The sequence below is a fragment of the Centroberyx gerrardi genome, chromosome 18 (assembly GCF_048128805.1).
Source record: "Centroberyx gerrardi isolate f3 chromosome 18, fCenGer3.hap1.cur.20231027, whole genome shotgun sequence".
Taxonomy (NCBI): domain Eukaryota; kingdom Metazoa; phylum Chordata; class Actinopteri; order Beryciformes; family Berycidae; genus Centroberyx; species Centroberyx gerrardi.
The window spans coordinates 18637143-18654462 of NC_136014.1; the positions used below are offsets into that span (position 1 = coordinate 18637143).

General features: G+C 43.0%; 1 protein-coding gene across 3 annotated transcripts in view; it reads left to right on the forward strand.

Annotated features, from left to right (window-relative positions):
* Window positions 1-17320, forward strand: part of nrxn3b (neurexin 3b) — a 259015-nt gene that overhangs the window by 7202 nt on the left and 234493 nt on the right. Inside the window, exon 5 of one of the 3 annotated variants that reach the window (XM_071924920.2) lies at window positions 947-958. The exons of 1 other annotated variant lie outside the window; for it this stretch is intronic. In XM_071924920.2, the coding sequence (XP_071781021.1) occupies window positions 947-958 (12 nt within the window). Of the gene's footprint in view, window positions 1-946; window positions 959-12308; window positions 12347-17320 lie in introns of all 3 variants that reach the window. One more of the 3 variants, XM_071924921.2, reaches the window with a different exon arrangement.

Consider the following 17320-nt stretch of genomic DNA (forward strand, 5'->3'; position numbering starts at 1 on the left):
GAGCATGGCGGCATTGCATGTTCTCATCTCACCTTCCGCTTGTCTCTCTCTCTCTCCCCCTCTTTGCTCACCCTCATTCCACCCAGGTTTCTGTGTATTACATAATTGTGTGCTGGGCTCATTTCTGCAGCTAACATGCAGTGACACACTCCACTGTTCCTGCCTGACCTCCATGGCGATGGGGGAGGGGGGGGGGGGGGGGCAGGAAGAAAAACAGGGAGGCAGAACGGTGGATGAGGAAATTGTTGGAATTTGGGGAGGCAGCTACATGGAGAGAAAAATGCCTAAGAAAATGCGCAACATGGGAGATGGAGAGAGGAGGGAGAGGATAAAGGAAAGGAATGAAAAGAAGAGACAGGAAAGCAGATGTAGAACAGGAGAGGGGCGAGAATTTAGGAGGGGGCCTGTGTTAGTATAGAGATGTAATAAATCAAAAGGCAAAGAGAGAGGAGAAGCAGAGGAGACATGCTAAGAATGTGAAGTGGGGAGAGTCAGGAACAGCCGCAGAGGAAGATGGGCATAATATGATGTGGTTTCAATAGAGTCGCACTACATGTGACTTCAGTACATGAGCACTTAAGGGAGGTGAGTCTGTGAGGGATCCTCTCCCTTGCATGAAGTCTGTGGTCACAGTGTGTATCTGTGTGTGTGTGTGTGTGTGTGTGTGTGTGTGTATATGTATGTGTAAGTGCACACAAGTTTATGTCGACTGTGTGTATGCAGTGCGCTGCCACGTGCTCCTTTGTGTCTCCCCCGAGGAATGCTTTCTCCATTGCCGATCCATTTGCATGAGCGTCAACATTTTGCATGAAAATGTCAGTTGGCAGCATACAGGCTCACTGTAGACTAACAATAGCTTATCTCCACTTTTCTCTCCTGTTCTGCGCGGGATGACACTCTTCCCTCTTTTCTCTCTGCGGATCCCCTCTCCTCTCCGTAACTGTAGGTAGAAACAAAGGTATAGCAATCCTTTTTTCCCTACTGTGCTCTCTGCTGTAAGAGCTGTGTGTATTTATACGTATATGCTTGTCTGTGCGTGTTGAATTTGTGTTTCTGCCGCTGGTCAATTATTCATTATGTGTGTTCATTAGATGTATGCTTGTCTGTGTGTGAGAGAGATAAAAAGAGCGATTCAGGGGACTCAATGCTTTCCGGTTAACAAGTGCCTACATTATTGTTGTATGAAGGATGATTGTTTGAGTGGATGAGAATATGGTTTCAGTACTGGACAGTGTAAGTGATTTCTACTGTTTTCACTGTCATATGAGAAATGATGAGAGTATGAAGTGCGATGGATTATTCAGTGCCTTTGCAAACACTAGATAATGGAATGTGTGTGTGTGGAGGGGGTGTAGATGTGTTTGTGTGCATGTATGTGAGCATTTGCATGTGTGTAATTGCCTGTGACACTTCTCTGTCTTCGCTGAATAAGACTTGATTGGAGAACTTGACCTGACATTTGGCTTCATTTGAATGAGGTTAAAGCAGAGGCCTCTGTGCATCGCAATCATGCAGAGAATATCCTCATTATTCATTCATGACAACCATGTGATACACTTTGTGTGTGTGTGTGTGTATGTGTGTGTGTGTGTGTGTGTATGTGTATGCCCCTTAGCTAGATGTAGGAAAACAATGAATTATGATCATCTGTCTCATTTGATATCAGTTTAAGGAAAGTTCTGCATTCCCTCACATGGACTGAAAGTTGGCCGCAGTGAGTTTTCCCATGTTTACTATAGTAGACAGCTGCTTCTTTATCTTTATTCCAAATGGTTTGCTTACATACAGTGCAACACTGTATAGTTTATGTACTATACAGTCAGGGGCAGTGGTGTGGCATAATGAGTAGGGAGACTGCCCGTCGCTGTTCTGTAGCAGACCCTGCTCTGTATTCTCCCTGTGGAGAGGGGAAAGCAAAAATTAACTTACAAAAGTATGACATTATAACATTAACAACCATTAGAGGTCTGAAAGGAGGAGATTCTAAAGCAGACAGGTATGTAACCAAGGCAGTGTTTAGGTTACATAACTTAATGCATGACTTGTTTTACTATTGAGAAATACTACTAAAATCATGATGGTAAAATGAGGATGTTTCTGACACTAGGTCCCTGTGCCATTAGACTCATGCCTCTGCAGTTGTCAGTGTGTACCTTTATGGCACAGTGGCCAGAGGGCACAGTAAGTAGGGGTGGGGTGGGGGTGGTGGAGAGAACAGACTAGAGAAAGGAGACTAAAGAGAGTGGGGGAAGGGGTTGAGAGAGAGAGACAGAGAGAGAGAAAGAGGGAGAAAAAGAGAGCGCTATGGCTCAAGGGGCTGGGAGAGTGCGTCAGCGGTGCGAGGCCAGCCACACATCTATAATGTGAAAAATATGGAGCGCCTTGTCGTCAAATCTGGGGCTGATGCTACACGTAGCCAGAGCCATCTATCGAGAAAGTGTTACGCCCTTGCAATCGGCGAGGCCCCGATCATTCTCGGCTCAGTGTTCTTGGCTCAGTGATGCAACTTTTTTAGATGCATGGCTTTGACGATAGCTAACTTTTTCTAAGCCATGGCAGTGGACCAGGACTGTGCTCCAGTTAGCAACATTGCTCCAGTTAGCAACACCCTTCACTTTAACCTGCAGACTTGTTCTTGTTCTGTTTGTTAGTATGCACTAATCTCCAGGAACACTATGGGGGAAGGAACCTTTGAAGAAACTTTTTCATGGTGATACTGTACATACCAGGGTTGGGGAAAGTTCACTTTCAATTAAACCAATTTAAGAAATGGATTTTCTTAAACATCTCTCCACTTGAAAAAGTCCAACATAAATTGCCATAAAAAAATTCTCATATCCAACTGATAAAGATGTTCAAATTGCTCAAATTGAATGATTTCGTTGTTAGCATATTACTTACAATAGGAGATGTTATTTTATGTTATTTTATTTTACCATTAAATACGCAGTGAGGCAAGGTCTGTCTCTCTCTCTCTCTCTCTTCACCGTCTGTCACTTGTATTGTTGAAATCTAATTAAATTTTTACTCAAAGACAATATTGTGCAGGGTTTGGATTTGACATCCTGATGTGAAAAGCCTCCTGAGACTGAAAAGATTATTTTTCTGCACCCTGTCTTGAACTAGCCTTGAAGCCAGAAAATGACAAACAACATTAGTCAGCGTCCACTTGCTGGTGTTGGTCGTCGTGGCATGGGTTATTAACATTCTTAAAATTAACTTTTGAAAGTCTTTCACTGTAGGAAATTACTTACTAATTCTTTTTGCCTTCATTTCACAACCCACTTAATCCTCTGCTTGAACCCACAAGTTTGAAAACCACTCCTTTAGCATATTTTGTGCTAAGGAAGGAATGTAGCACTGACAAATAACACAGTCTGACCACGGTGTACTGTTGTGGGGCCATATTGTGCTCACTGACTTGTGACAATACAATTTTCCCCCTCATGTCTCATCACAAATGGCATATCTGCTGTGCAAGTGGCTTTCAATGGACACCTGGGTGGTGTTCATCAGGGTATGAGAGTCTAGCCCAAGGTCAGAGGTGGGCCTGTATGGCAACCTTCAAGTCATGATGCCAGTGCAGCGGAGGATATAATGGGTTTCCTTTGAACACAAGAAAATCCATTACATGGTTGAAAAAAGCTGACCTAGTGGTTATTGCTCAATATTTGGAAAAAAAATGGTGAGTATATCCTCTGAAGTCTTGCTTTTTTATGACCAACAGGCTTCAACTAGCTAACAATTACAACAATAAACCCGTGGTGGATTTTACTTAAATGCCAGTAATCTGTAGGTGTTACAGAAATGGCGGACATCTCATTTTCTAAAGCAGTTCTTCTATTGACCATTTTGGACTCCGGGGGTGGACAGAGAAACAGAGCTGCTGTAGTTGGTTTGGACACGACTTGGCAGTGGGAGCAGAGAGTCCACTTTAGAGAGTAGTTAGGAAGCCAGAAGGAAAGAGATATGGAGGGTGGAAGAGAGAGAGAGACAGAGAGAGTTCAGCCCCAGTCTAATCCCCCTGCATGAAGGCTTAGGACTGGGAACTCATTCTCCACTTCTGGAGTCACTCTCCCTAATTATCCTCTCAAAGTCCTGCCGCAAAGTTCACACAGACAAGATTTTTGCTTTCTCCCTCTGTCACATTCTCTCTGTTTCCGTCTCTCTCCCGCCCTCTCTCTGTATTCTCTCTCTCAGTCACCCCCTCTCTGACTCCATCTCTCTCGCTCTCTCTCTGCCTTTGTCTCACCCTATTTATCTCTGTCTGCCTCAGTATTCGAGTTAGCTTCGCTCTCTCTCTCTCTCTCTCTCTCTCTCTCTTCCTCTCTCTCTCTTTCTTGCGTTTCTCCAGTTCAAAGTACTGTGGACATTGTGAGCCTCTTATCACCGTCAGGCTCAAGATGCGAGTGCTATGGCGTGCTAGTGCTTACTGCCTGTCCACAGATGCTCCTGGGCTTCAGTGGGGTTTATGTATGGCTTTCTCCATCCTCCTCAGAGCCAGGGTTTTCCGGCTACTTTATACCCACTCACAATGCCTTTTGGTTTAGCAATTTACTATGGTACATTGAATGCACAGTAGTTTCCAGCAATAGTCTACAACTGACATTTGTTGCTACTAAATGTACTCACCCCCCAACATTAGTGATGGGTCCAATCACGTATCAATTGTCCCACAATACTTTAAAGTGATAGAGTTGAATCAGTTTGCCAAAAGAACTCAATTGGAATTTCAAACTGAGTTCTTGAGTTGAGTTCAAATTGAGTTCAAATTGAACTGATCTTTCATTCGGACTGAACTAACCGTTCAATTGCTGTATCGTTAAAGGGGGTACGCAGTGCCAACTTTTTGGACAGAAGCCATGGTACAAATGTGAGTGATTCGTTCATTCAATTCATTCAGTGCTACAGTTGCTAGTGTATGGGTTAGTAGCTCACTTGCTGTATTGGATTGACTAAACTGTTCGGTTCCTGTATTGGACTGAACAAACTGTTCAGCCACATAGGCAGTTCCACCTTTTGGTCAAAAGGCAAATGTGTACCAATGTGAGTAATTCATTCGTTCAGTGTGGTAGCAGTTCACTTAATGAACCCATTCTGTATATCGGTCGGTGAGTGTTAAACCCGGTTACGGTTTTTACTTGAGAAAAAATTGAATTGATATAATAGCAAGTTTGCAATGGCAGCTGAATCGGGCAGACCCTATTTCGGCTTGGTTTACCAACTTTGGGGATAGCCCAAAGTGCTGTTGGATGAGGAACTGTCATTTTCACAAAGGTGCATCAAATGAACTGGTGCTGAATCAATTCACTGCTGTTGGACAGCCCAAAAGAGTCAAACCTAGTCTCTACCCTACTCAACCACACAGGCGTGTTGGAAAATGACCCAATTGTCCTTCTTCTCTACTTCTTTAGAGGATGAGATATGGACAGGGAAATGACGCCATCAGAAGTTTGTTTTATTTGGAGAGTGTGCGGCCTCACCAAGGGAATGAAAACAGGCTTTTCTGTGAAGCCTCAGACACGGGATTCTGAGCACCAGCTGGCCACTTATTGGCTTTGGCGCGCGTTGGTCGTGCTGTTGATAAACGGCTATTAATAGCCAGACGCCCACGCTGAACTTGAGTTTGACTTCGCCTCACTTCATTACTCAAGTCTGAAACTACAGTAGAATCCTTATGGTGGTTTTCAAAGTTGCTAAAATTGAGGGCATTGGTCAAATTGATTTCAGCAGTGACTGGCTGTTCCCAAAGCAGTCAGGAAATATGAGCCATAAATAAAGACCTGCCTTACACAAGCGGGTTTTTCCGTGCGGTCCATTGTTTCTAAAAGGATGCTGATTGGCTAGAGTAGGATTTTACAGTGGCAATCCCCCTTCCAATCCAGGGAAGTCAGACCCCGAATTGGTGAGAAACTTGCTTGAAAAGTGGAGGTTACAAGCAATTCTGTCAGAGGGTGAAAGCTGTGGCATTAAGGAATGGAGCAGATTGTGTGTCAGTTTCATTGTATTTGGAATAGGAATATCCTTTCACTTCTCTTCTACTTTCCTTTATATTTTGTCCATCTCTTTGTTTTCTGTTACCCTGCGCTATCTACTGTGCTGTTGTGTTTTCTTCGCTGTGACTTATCCTTCTGGTCCGTTCTGTTACACTCTGTTCTATTCTGTTATTTGGCTTTTCATTTTCCATTGGATTCTATTACATTATTTTCTGTCATGTTGTGTTCTGCTCTTTCTTGTTCTCTTCCTCCAAGCCATTTCCTACATCACCGGCTCCCCAGACGACGGGCAAAGGTTCAGAATACATTGTCAGCTACAATGCACAACTCTTACCCTCTGTTTGAAGCCATTCTCTTTCGCCCCAGACACCAACTCGCCAATGCCAACCCAACAATTGGCTGTCTTTCTCTCCTTCTCTTTCTCTTTGGCTCTCTTTTGTCCACGTGCTCTATTTACTCCTCTCCCTCTGTTCTGTCTCTCTCTTGCTGCTGACCTCTGGGATCAACCGAGCAAAACTGATTCCCTCTTTTTCACGGATCACGAGTGCGTCAGTGGTTACGCAACAGCGAGAGAGAGAGAGAGAGAGAGAGAGAGAGAGAGAGAGAGAGAGAGAGAGAGAGAGAGAGAGAGAGAACATGAGAATATGTAACTGACATATTTGTCCATCTTTATTTGAGATGCTGCATCACTAAAGGAAAATTGCTGTTGGTTAAGCCAATGTCTAAACAAAATGTCTAATATGTTAGCATAAAATGTTTGAGCTGTCATTATCGGCTTTGCTGCAAAGTGACAAGAGAGACAAATCGCAAATATTTACATAAGACACACATGTACATCTGCATAGTGCAAAATAAAGATGCTAGTCGAAACATTCGTTCATACTGCACTGCTGCAGTTGGATGAAAAGGTTATATCTTCAAAAAGCCAGTTATTTAGTAAGCTTCTGTGTTTGATGACCATGCAGTGTTGCAATTGAAAGTGTTTGGAATGTTTTGCATGAGTCACTGAAGCCAAATAGACTCTCATTTCAAGTAAAAAAAAAAAATTAAAAATACGACATGAAAATTGAAGAAGAATGTTTTCACGCGAGAGCAGTAGTACACTGAGTGAACACATTTGGCTGAAAAATCAGGAATGCTGTGCATTGTTCATGAAGTGCCTGAGACCTTATGAGTAGGATTTATGCGAAGAACTAGGTTAAGATGTGGCTTGAAGGGTTGCATTGTGAAAGTCTAACTGTGAGCACATAAGGCTTAGGAATGTGTGGGAGCATTTGCGCGTGTGTGCCTCAGTGTGCATGCATGGCATACATGTGTTTGTGTGTGTGTGTGTGTGTGCGTGTGTGTCTGTGTGTGTGTGTATGGAGGGGTGACATGTGTAGATGTGATGGCTGCAGCCATGCAGAGATGTTCACACCAGGGAGAAAGTAAACAAACATGGCACACAGAGCAGCAGAATGGTTAGAAATGCAGCAACTACTCTCTCTTTCTCTCTCTGTCTCTGTCTGTCTCTCTTTCTCTCTCTCTCCCTCTCCCCTATATCTTTATTTCATTTATCCTTTGTCTCTGCCTGTTGTCTCTTTTCTGTCTAATATCAGGCTTTTCTCTCTTCCACCTCTTTCCCTCCTTTATTCGTGTCACTGCCTCACCAGTGTCTCTCTTTGTGTCTCTGATCTCTCTCGCTCTCTTTCTCCCTCTCTCTTTGCCTCTCTCTTTCCCTCCGATGACATAGCAACTTCCTAACCTTTCCTAGTTATAGAGTTTAATATTGCTGGGCATTCCTGTTGCCTGACAAGATGGCTGACAACATGGTTTTCTTCTCACTTTGAAGTTATTTCTGCATGTGTCTGTGTGTCTGTGCGCACTGAAATGTAGTCTACTAGAGTAGCATATTATTTCAAACTGTTTGACACAGATGGTTGTAAAAATTGCCGTCTCATTTCAAGAAAGATCAAGGAAATTGGTGGAACTGTGACCTATAAACTATGTTGACTGCAATGACTGCAAGAGGTTGTTTTTTCTGTCCTGATGGTTTCCTGGATACTGACTTTGTGATAAGCACAATGTTTTTTTTGACCGGTGCAACAAAACCGGAACTGATGGAAAGATGGCAATGACTGCTGTTAGCATAAAAGTGTGAAAAGGGTGAAAAGCAAGAGCCATACAGTACTTCAAACAACAAAACAGCAATATTTTGTGAGGTGAAAACCCTTCAGGGCTTTGGGAGGAGAACCTCTCATGCCACACCATTTGTAGGAAAAAAAATATTGTAAGAGAGTTGTGTTTTCTGCAAAAATCTGGTGTAAAGCAGTTAAAAACAGGCAGCTAGTTAGGACCTGGTGCTCCATTCAAACATATGTTTTTTGTCACTGGGCCAGAATGGATGTTTTAATTCTATAATATGAACATGTTTTCCTTGAGAGTATAATGTGATTTAATAGCATTCCGATATTTCAGTTTTCAGTTTTCCTAATCATATATTTTTTTACGGCTGTTAAAATGATTTCACATCTTTATATAAGCTAATTATTCTTTCCAAACATCCCCCAGTACCCTCCTCTACCTCTCAGGAATGGAGGTCATTTGCCAAAGAGAAATGTTCAGAATGCTAAAATAGAAATATTCAGGCAATTTATACTCACAGTATCAAACATGCGTGCCCACGTGTTCCTGGTTTAATTTGCAGCAGAAAGGCTTATAATTGGATGTTTCAGCAAGGAAACTCCAGCAATTGTGCACAATAGAGAGAAATTATTTTAGGCTGAATATTTTTTTCATCATGCTCATTCAATTAACTGGTCAGTTGGGATGTCTAAAGGCTGGCATATGGCTGTACATTTACACCAGGAGAGAACCGGCATTTGGTTAGTTAGAGCCAAATTGAACCGAATCTCTAACCCTAACCCCCTCTTCAGAACGAGACATGGTAGGAGCCACGTAGCAGGCAAATGCCCTTGCTCTGGCTGAGCCATTATGCAGATGATATGCTAATGAAGTCATCCGATTTGGTTCTGCTCAGGGTGCGCTGCACTCAGGGAAGATAATCAACCACTGATCAACTCCAACTCCACACTGGCTGTGTGTGTGCATGCTTGTGTGTGTGTATTTGTCTGTGTATGTATGTGTGTGTGTGTGTGTGTGTGTGTGTGTGTGTGTGTGTGTATATTTGTCCGTGTATATGTGTGTGTGTGTGTGTGTGTGTGTGTGTGTCTACGTATGCAGCCATGTGTGCAGTTTTGTGCAGGTTGGCTGAGATAGAGAGACAGCATGTGTGTGTGCGTGTGCGCATGTGTGTGTTTGGGTGCACACGCATGCTCGTGTAGGTTGGGGTTGAGGTCCTTAATTAGTTTATTTTTGTTGGTTTTTGTACTTTTAGTGCTTTCTGCACAAAGTGGATTGATTGTGAGTTGTTTCAAATCGAACTCTCATCTCACTCAATTGCTTTCATCGCTGATAACACAGATGCATTTGCCGCACAGTGCCTGCACGCTTCCAATGGTGCTGTCATAACAAATGTACTGAGAGGGCTCTAAAGGCTCCCTTAATTTTTTTTTATTGTTCATTTGGAGGACATGCTTCAACTGCTCCCGCTTTTTCTTTCTGTTGCTCTATTCTGTTTTTTTTTTTCACTCTCTTCTCCTTCCTCTCAACCCTGCACTCCCTGCTCCTGTAGTGTTTCCCTCCCTCTCCCTATCTGTCCTCTCTCTCACCTTCTCCCTACCCCCTTTTTCCCACATGTTCCCTTCATCCCTCTCTTAACCTTGCCCATTATTCACACTCTCCCCACCCCCCATTCTTCCTCTCATGCATCTCCGCTCTCCCCATATCTTCTCTCTCACCTTCCTCCACCCTTCCTCTTGCCATATCTGGGCTATCAGACAGTGATCAGTTCATTCTGAATTATATACACATAGTAATCTGTCCTAACCTCCCTCTGTACCTCGCTCTCTTTCTACACTTCCGTTTCTTCCCTCTCTTTCTTTTGTTGCCTCTCCCCTACTCTTCTCTTTCTTTAAACCCCCTTTGCCTCTCTCTCACTGTCGGCCATTTCTGGGGGAAAAGTTTGGGAATGGCAGCTCTTGTCCCATGATTAAGTAATCTGTCCCCCATCTTTTTTTCATCTCTTCTTTTACTCCATTTCATTTTGCCCAGTTCAGTTGAAGTTCAGTTCTACTCTGTACTACTTCTCCTCTCTCCTCCTCCCCCCCTTCCCACTGCATCCCTGCATCCCTCCGTCTCTCCATCCCTCGGTCCCCTCTTCCACTGCGCTACCTGTTCCCAATCCACTCTAGTCTCAGCCGTGACCCCCCTGAAGCCTCAAGTAAACAAAACATCATTTCAGTCTTTCATCTTCTCTCTCTCTCTCTCCTTTTTTTTTTTTTTTTAATTTGAGGGTAGCTGAGCGGATAATGGATTCATCTTGCGTGTTCTAGTATACCAGGCGAATCTCAAAGCTTCTCAGCACACCCATTAACCCCCATTGCCTCAGCGCCTGACTAGGGGTCCTTTGAGAGACTCGGAGAGGCATTTGATAGCGTTTGATCATCTTCCTCCTTTCAGCGGTGTGTATGCGTATCTGTTGCCAGGTTTAACAGATCCTATTGATCCCCAGTGCCCCCGCTCGTTCGGAGCCTGACAGATCTGCATGAGGCAATAATTAGTCTTGTAATTGGCTGATCAGTTGCACGGAAATATGCTGAGCCAACCGTACTCTCTGTTGGTGCAATATGGTTTGACCCTAGATTCTCAGAGATGCTCATGAGCATCTCTTTAATGTGAAAGAGGTGTTAAGAGGTGGGAGAAATGATGACAAAGTGAATCCTTTGTGGTTACTATTTACTCGTTCTGGCAATTCAAAGGATGGCCGCTCACACACTATTAGACTCATTAATGCACAGTTGGAACAGCTGATGAATTTAAATCTCCCTTTAGGACCCTTTTCATCGTTTTTTGCTCAATGAGTGTGAGCTGTCCATTCATTTAATGTATTTGCTTGTATATTGTTAGCTAGAAAGTGTAAAGAGATAGGAATGTGGCTTCAGCAGAGTCTTCAGCTGCCTTCTTCCTTTTATCCACTAAGTTAATGATACGTTAAGCCATTTACATCCCCGCCCAGATTTTCCTAGCTGGCTTGGGGATCCAAACCAGTGACCTTTGAAGCCCAGTTATTATTTTAACCCATGCAGTCAATAATGCTATATAATGACCATTGTATGCTGTAGCTGACCTAAGCGGCTTGAACGTCCCACTTTACCCTCCTACGCGCTTCTATGCTCATGCGTGCGACGGTGACTGTGTAGGAATCCGCGGTTACAGCCAAGTGTGTAAGCCACAGCCACAGAAGGCTCATTCTTGTGAGTAATCAATATCTCTTTCAAGCATGACGCCATTACTACGCAACCAAGCATCAAGTGGGACAGTGGAGACGGATGACGGGGGCCACGGGCATGCAGGGGTTAGATCTGTGTATGTGTGTGTGTGTGTGAATCCAGCGAGAGATGAGAGGCTAAATGTAGGTGCTGGGCTAGGGACTACTTTCTTCACCAACTGCCATAACACACCCACTGGGTGAGAGATTGCAGAATAGCCCTGACCTTCTGCCGACCTGTGTTGTGAAATATTCACACCACCCACTGAGATGTGTGTGTGGTTGTGCACGCATGTGTGTTAACGTGTCAAGGTATGATCATCTGTGTCCTTGTACGTGGATATGAGCAAGGGGGAATTTTTTTGTCTGTCTGTGTGTGTGTGAGAGAGGGGGAGATTGAGTGAGTGCCTTTCTGAATTATAGAGTATGTTTGCTTTTTCACAGATCAGCAGAAGAGGTGATGCCACAGTCAATGTCACAGCCTTCATGCATAATTGCTCCACTTTGTCATTGCCAAAGGCTGGGCAGAGCCACATCTGATTGCTTCCCCCCTTTCTTTCTCCCCTTTCTCCTTCTCTCTCTCCCTCTGTCCCTCTCTCCCCTTCACCCTCTCTCGTTCTCATTAGACTCATTAACTTATCCTGCAGAGACGGATAGAGCAAGACAAAGTGAAAGCCTACTGAGTAGATTAGGGGCGAATTGAGTTGTTTTGAAGTTGAGGTTTTCACTTTCTACCTCACAAAACATGAGCTATAGGTAGAGAAATACATTGATTGATTTCATATTAAGATAATTATATAATAAGCTTATGTTAGAAACGTAAGGATAGTATTTAATGAGAGACAGAATTGTAGAAACACATACATATTCCCATGGCATGGTGTAAACCAAGAGTAGCCTCTTCAAGCCAAAAGAGGCCTCCCACAAGGGCTAATGTATGACAGAATGTCTGGTCCAGCGGACTTGACGTTGGTCTGTGTGTGTGTGATGCATGTAAGCATGTGCGTAAATGTGTGTGTGAGCGATTGTGGTAAGAAGACACTAGTAAGCTTACCCTATCTGTGGCTCAGACATGACTCTATCCTGGTGAAGGCCAACTGAGAGGTCACTCAGTTAGCCGCTGACTCCCTGTCCGGCACTAGTTAAAAATTTATTGGAAAATACATTTTGGAGAACGCTGCACCTTTTCTTGACTGACAGCTTTTTGGGAGCATTTCTCTCACTCACTCTCTCTTTCCCTCTCTCTGGCACTGTAGATTTCTGGTACAGTTTTGGTACTGCTGTGGGTGTGTGTGTGTGTGTGTGTGTGTGTGTTTCACGTACATGTGTGTCTGCATTTGTTTGGTGGACATGAGACCAGGTAGGTTCATGTGGAGGATTTGAGATACTATTTTCTTTCTTCTGCTATATTTGTAAGTGATATATTATAACATCAAAAGTCTCATTCTCCTTCCACTAATTTGGTTCATATGTGTGTGTTCATATATATGTTCATATGTTTTGTGTGTATTTTTGTGTGCGCACATGCGTATGTGTGTCAGCATGACCCGCCGCTGGAAGGCCGGCAGTGAGTGAAGTCGGAGTGTCTCATGGTTAAATGATGGGCCCCGTTCGGGCCCTCAGAGGGCTTTGAAACACTAAGTAATTGGTTTTCCTGGCAGAATGGGGCCACGGCCATAGCTTAGGGCCAGTGTGAGCTACACTGTAGCTCAGGTCTTGTCAGGGACACTAGCCTGCTAAACCTGGGGTGGAGGCTCACCAAACCAGACACAGAAAACAGAGAAATGTCCTGCACACACAGATTTCCTCTGAATCTTGAGAGATGTTGACAAATAAATTGGTGCAGAGGGAAGCTGTGAATGCGGGCCCCTATTTGTCGAAGTTTTGGCCAAACAACTTTTCTCATTGAAAAGTTTTCCCAATAGAACTAATACGGCACACCAAGCAGAACAACCATGGATCTGTGCGTTACGTACATTTACCCTTATCAAAACAGACTAAAATTAAAGCCCAAAATCAACATGATTATATGAGTCTTTAAAGGCCTGATGCTTAATTCAAATGTAAACAAAAGGTTAGCTTCACCATCTACAACATCTACCACAACATGTATTATATTCTCTTTTTTGACTTACAAGTGCATAAGGACTCTTGATACAGAAAGAAACAGCTAGATATTTCAAAGATTTTTTTTTTTATTCATTTTGATGCTCCGAAATGTTTGATAGCTTTTGTGATGCTTGGAAGCCTTAAAATCCTTAGTGGCATAAAATTGACATTAATACCAACAATTGATATACTACCCACCCAGCTAACATTTTGATGTTGAATAGATGTTGATACTACAGCCTGTACCAACATTGAAAACCTATTAGTATAGCGCCAAAATGAAAGTTGAGACAATGTCTGTAGTCATAAATAGCTGATAACTGCTCATTCTGTGAATTGGGACCTAAATATATTTCTGATATCAGTTCAAAACAGTTTCCGAAGCGGTTTTACTATGAATTTTTACCACCTTGCGTGACATGGGGTTTGAACTTGGCCACCTGCATGTCTATAGAGATAGATAGTATTTTTCGATGCAGCCTTATACCGTTGGTGTGAACGTTGTGTGTGAGAATGGTGTGTGTTGTCCAGTGTCCTTTCTGGCTGTGTGTGCTGTGTGCTTCACTATAGCAAGAAGATTAGACTATTATGTGATATATATGTAAGTTGAGTTGAGTGAGCATTCACTTCGTAGCATATATACGTGTCAAGAGTGTCACACTCGCACACCCATGCTGGAATGCAGACGAAAATACACAAGACCGCACTCACTCACTCACTCACACACACACACACACACACACACACACACACACACAGATTCACACAGTCTGCTCTATCGCTCACTGTTTCTCCTTGCGATCGACAATTCTTTCCTTCTGTCTTTCTCTATCAATCTTTTCTATCTTTCACTCTGATAAACGCACACACATGCACTCTCTCAGCTGATAAATACTCCCTTATCTGTGCGTGTTTGCGTGTGTGTGTGCGTGCGTGCGTGCGTGCATGTGTGTGTATCTGTGTGTTTGTGAGCTGCTTGTGTGCAGCCACAGTGGAATTGGCTGGTTGCTGGTGAGGCTTGGCTGGCCCCAGGCACAGGAAAAGCTTTATATATATTGGCCTACATGCCACTGACTCTTCTGGGAGACTGTCAAGAGCTAATTTTAAGACTGATAGAGGAGCTAGTTGTTGGGAGAAAGATGTGGCAGTGACTGGGGAATATCTGACTTTTGCTTTTTAATGTAATCATCTTTCTTGTTTTTCTTTTCATATGCCCCCCTCTCCTCCCTGATCAGTACCTCCCAACTTCGATCTAATGCATCCCTTTCATTTACAGTGATATTAAAAAAGTAAATCATTCTGCATCAATCCTGGAAATGTCCCCCCACGTGTTGCAACGCCCTCTGCCAGCTATTCTTTCTCAAAGGCTATATACAGAACTGAATCGCAACACAACATAAAGCCGCAAAATTGCAACATAAAGCTGTAATCTCTAATCTAACTGCTACTCGCCATTTAATTCCTAACCTTATGAAGCCCCTTAAAAGAGCGCAAAATTAGATTTTTTCCACGCAAAAAGTAAAATAATTTGAATGTGTAACGCCCATGAATTAGGGGCATGTAATAAGAATAAGAACAAATACTACACAGTGAGTATACTTAAGCAATACATTGACATAAAGTTGCCAGAAAGCGTGTGGGTTTGAGAAAAATAAATTGAAGCCATAAACGTTTTTGAAAATGAATGGACAGCCTTCAAAGTCTGCCTGTATTAAAATACAGCACCCAAATTCCTCACTATGACTCGGCTCTCTGGACCTCTCTCCGTTCCAGCATCAACACTTCACATCCCGAGGAAAACCGCATGATGGATATTTGCACTGATATACAGTAGCAAGAGTTTTAAAATGAATGATTGATTGACCATGATTTCTTGACAAGATTGTGAGTAAAACAATGAAGCCTCTATGATGTAATAATAATAATTTTGGCCAATGTCATGTCTTACTCCAAAATATGCCAATATATATGCCAAAATATGCCAGTCCTCGAATTTCACCAAACAAGACCTTGAATGCCATTGAAAAGTTATTGAATTTGATGTCCAAGTGAATGTGGGAACCCTGAGTTGTGTTAACATTATGGACTTAAAACAGGCAATATGGTCTATTGACAGAATGTATTTGAATGGAGCAGCAGGTTCTACGTAGCTACATTTTTTTTTTTATCTGGGTTACACAGTCCTCAACGCAATCGTCACCGTAACCCATAGGATTCCTCTCAGCAGTGGAGCAGCAGTGCAGCAAGCATGCTATAAGATGTAGAACTACAAATGCTACATCCGTATCTTTCTTTACCGTCTCTCTCTCTTTCTGTTCTGCCTATCTCCCTCCGTCCCTGCCCCCTTTTCCAGTCCTCCGCTGTGTCTGTGTGCTTGGTTGTAATTGAGTCATTTTCTCCTCGTTCGAGCAGTGTCTCCGGCAGGCAGCTGTATCAAGGTGACCTCCCGCTATTGTTTGGGCCTCTGTGTTTTTGTCTCGCTAGCTCGCCGACATAATCACTCCCTTTCAAGCAATGTAACGGGTCAGTTGTAGCAGTGAGACATCATTTCTGACCCTGGATGCCCTGCTCCTCAGTGGAAATGTCAGTGAAGAGGCAAGGAGGTATGACAATGAAATGTAGTGATGCAATACTGCAGTGAACCCTTCCCTTCCTTACGTCCCTCTCCCTCCCCTCAGAGTGCTCACTCTTTCTAATTTGGGGTGTTTTTGTTCAACTTCTCCCTCCCCGAAGCAGTTCAAGGGGGAACCAAAGGCCACTGGGAGTTGGATCTCCTTTCCTCTCTCCTCTCCTCTCCTCTTCTCTCCTCTCTTCTCCTCTCCTCTCCTCTCCTCTCGTTTTTTTGGAGCGTGGTTGCTCAGAGGAGTAATCTCTCTGTCTGTTTAGAGCACTAATCCTTCTGTCAATCCCTGCGTCTTATTAATTGTTGCAGTGGTGTCTAGTGGCCAGGCTGTTCTCGCATGACCATTACTGCTGTTTAACCTTTATTTAGCCACACAGGTCAGTTGACAACACAATTCTTATTTTCTTATTTGTCTTATCTTATTTATTTACATTTTAAATGGGTTGGACAGTACAGGGATGGGATGTTTTACAAGTTTTCACAATGACGTCTCCTCTTTAGAATGACTGAACTGGACTAGAATTGAATGGTACTTAACTCCTCAAATAGCACCTAATTTTCAGTCAGTCTTGGAAAATCAGTTTTTCCAGGGGATAATGATATCTAAAGAAGACTATTGTTGGATGGAAGATTTATAAAGGCTTGTGAAGGGCAGATTTTTACAATTAAGTCTAGCCAGATCCACGGGATAAAGAGCGTCAGTCACTGTGATCTTAAGGAGCTTGGAGATCCAGTTGTGAAAACATTGACATGTCAATCTAAAGCTACCACACACAGCAGTAGTTAGACAAGATCTTATTGCTACCAAGCACACTATACACACGCTAACACTCACAGATCCTTTTGTGCGAGAAAGCTATGCTTTAATTTTCCCTATCATGCATCTGCACCATACAGGCCAAGGCAGGTTTAGTTTACTTCCAGTTCAATTCAGGAAGCAGGTTGTTTTCAGGATTCAAATTTTTAAAACCGTGTGAGCATGAGAAGGTTGGCACACCCAACCTTTTTTGAAGCTACAGTATTAAAAAATATTGGAAAATTAGAGCTCTATCAATATCCAATTAAATGGAGGTTCTAGTTTGTTTGTCAGTTAAAATTGAATTGACCCCAGCACTGCTCAAAAGATAGATCTCACTGAATAGAGAGGGATGGATTTTAATCATTTCACACAATTGTATCCTGTTCAAAGCCTGACCTTCATGATTAATTAGTTGGTGATTTGTA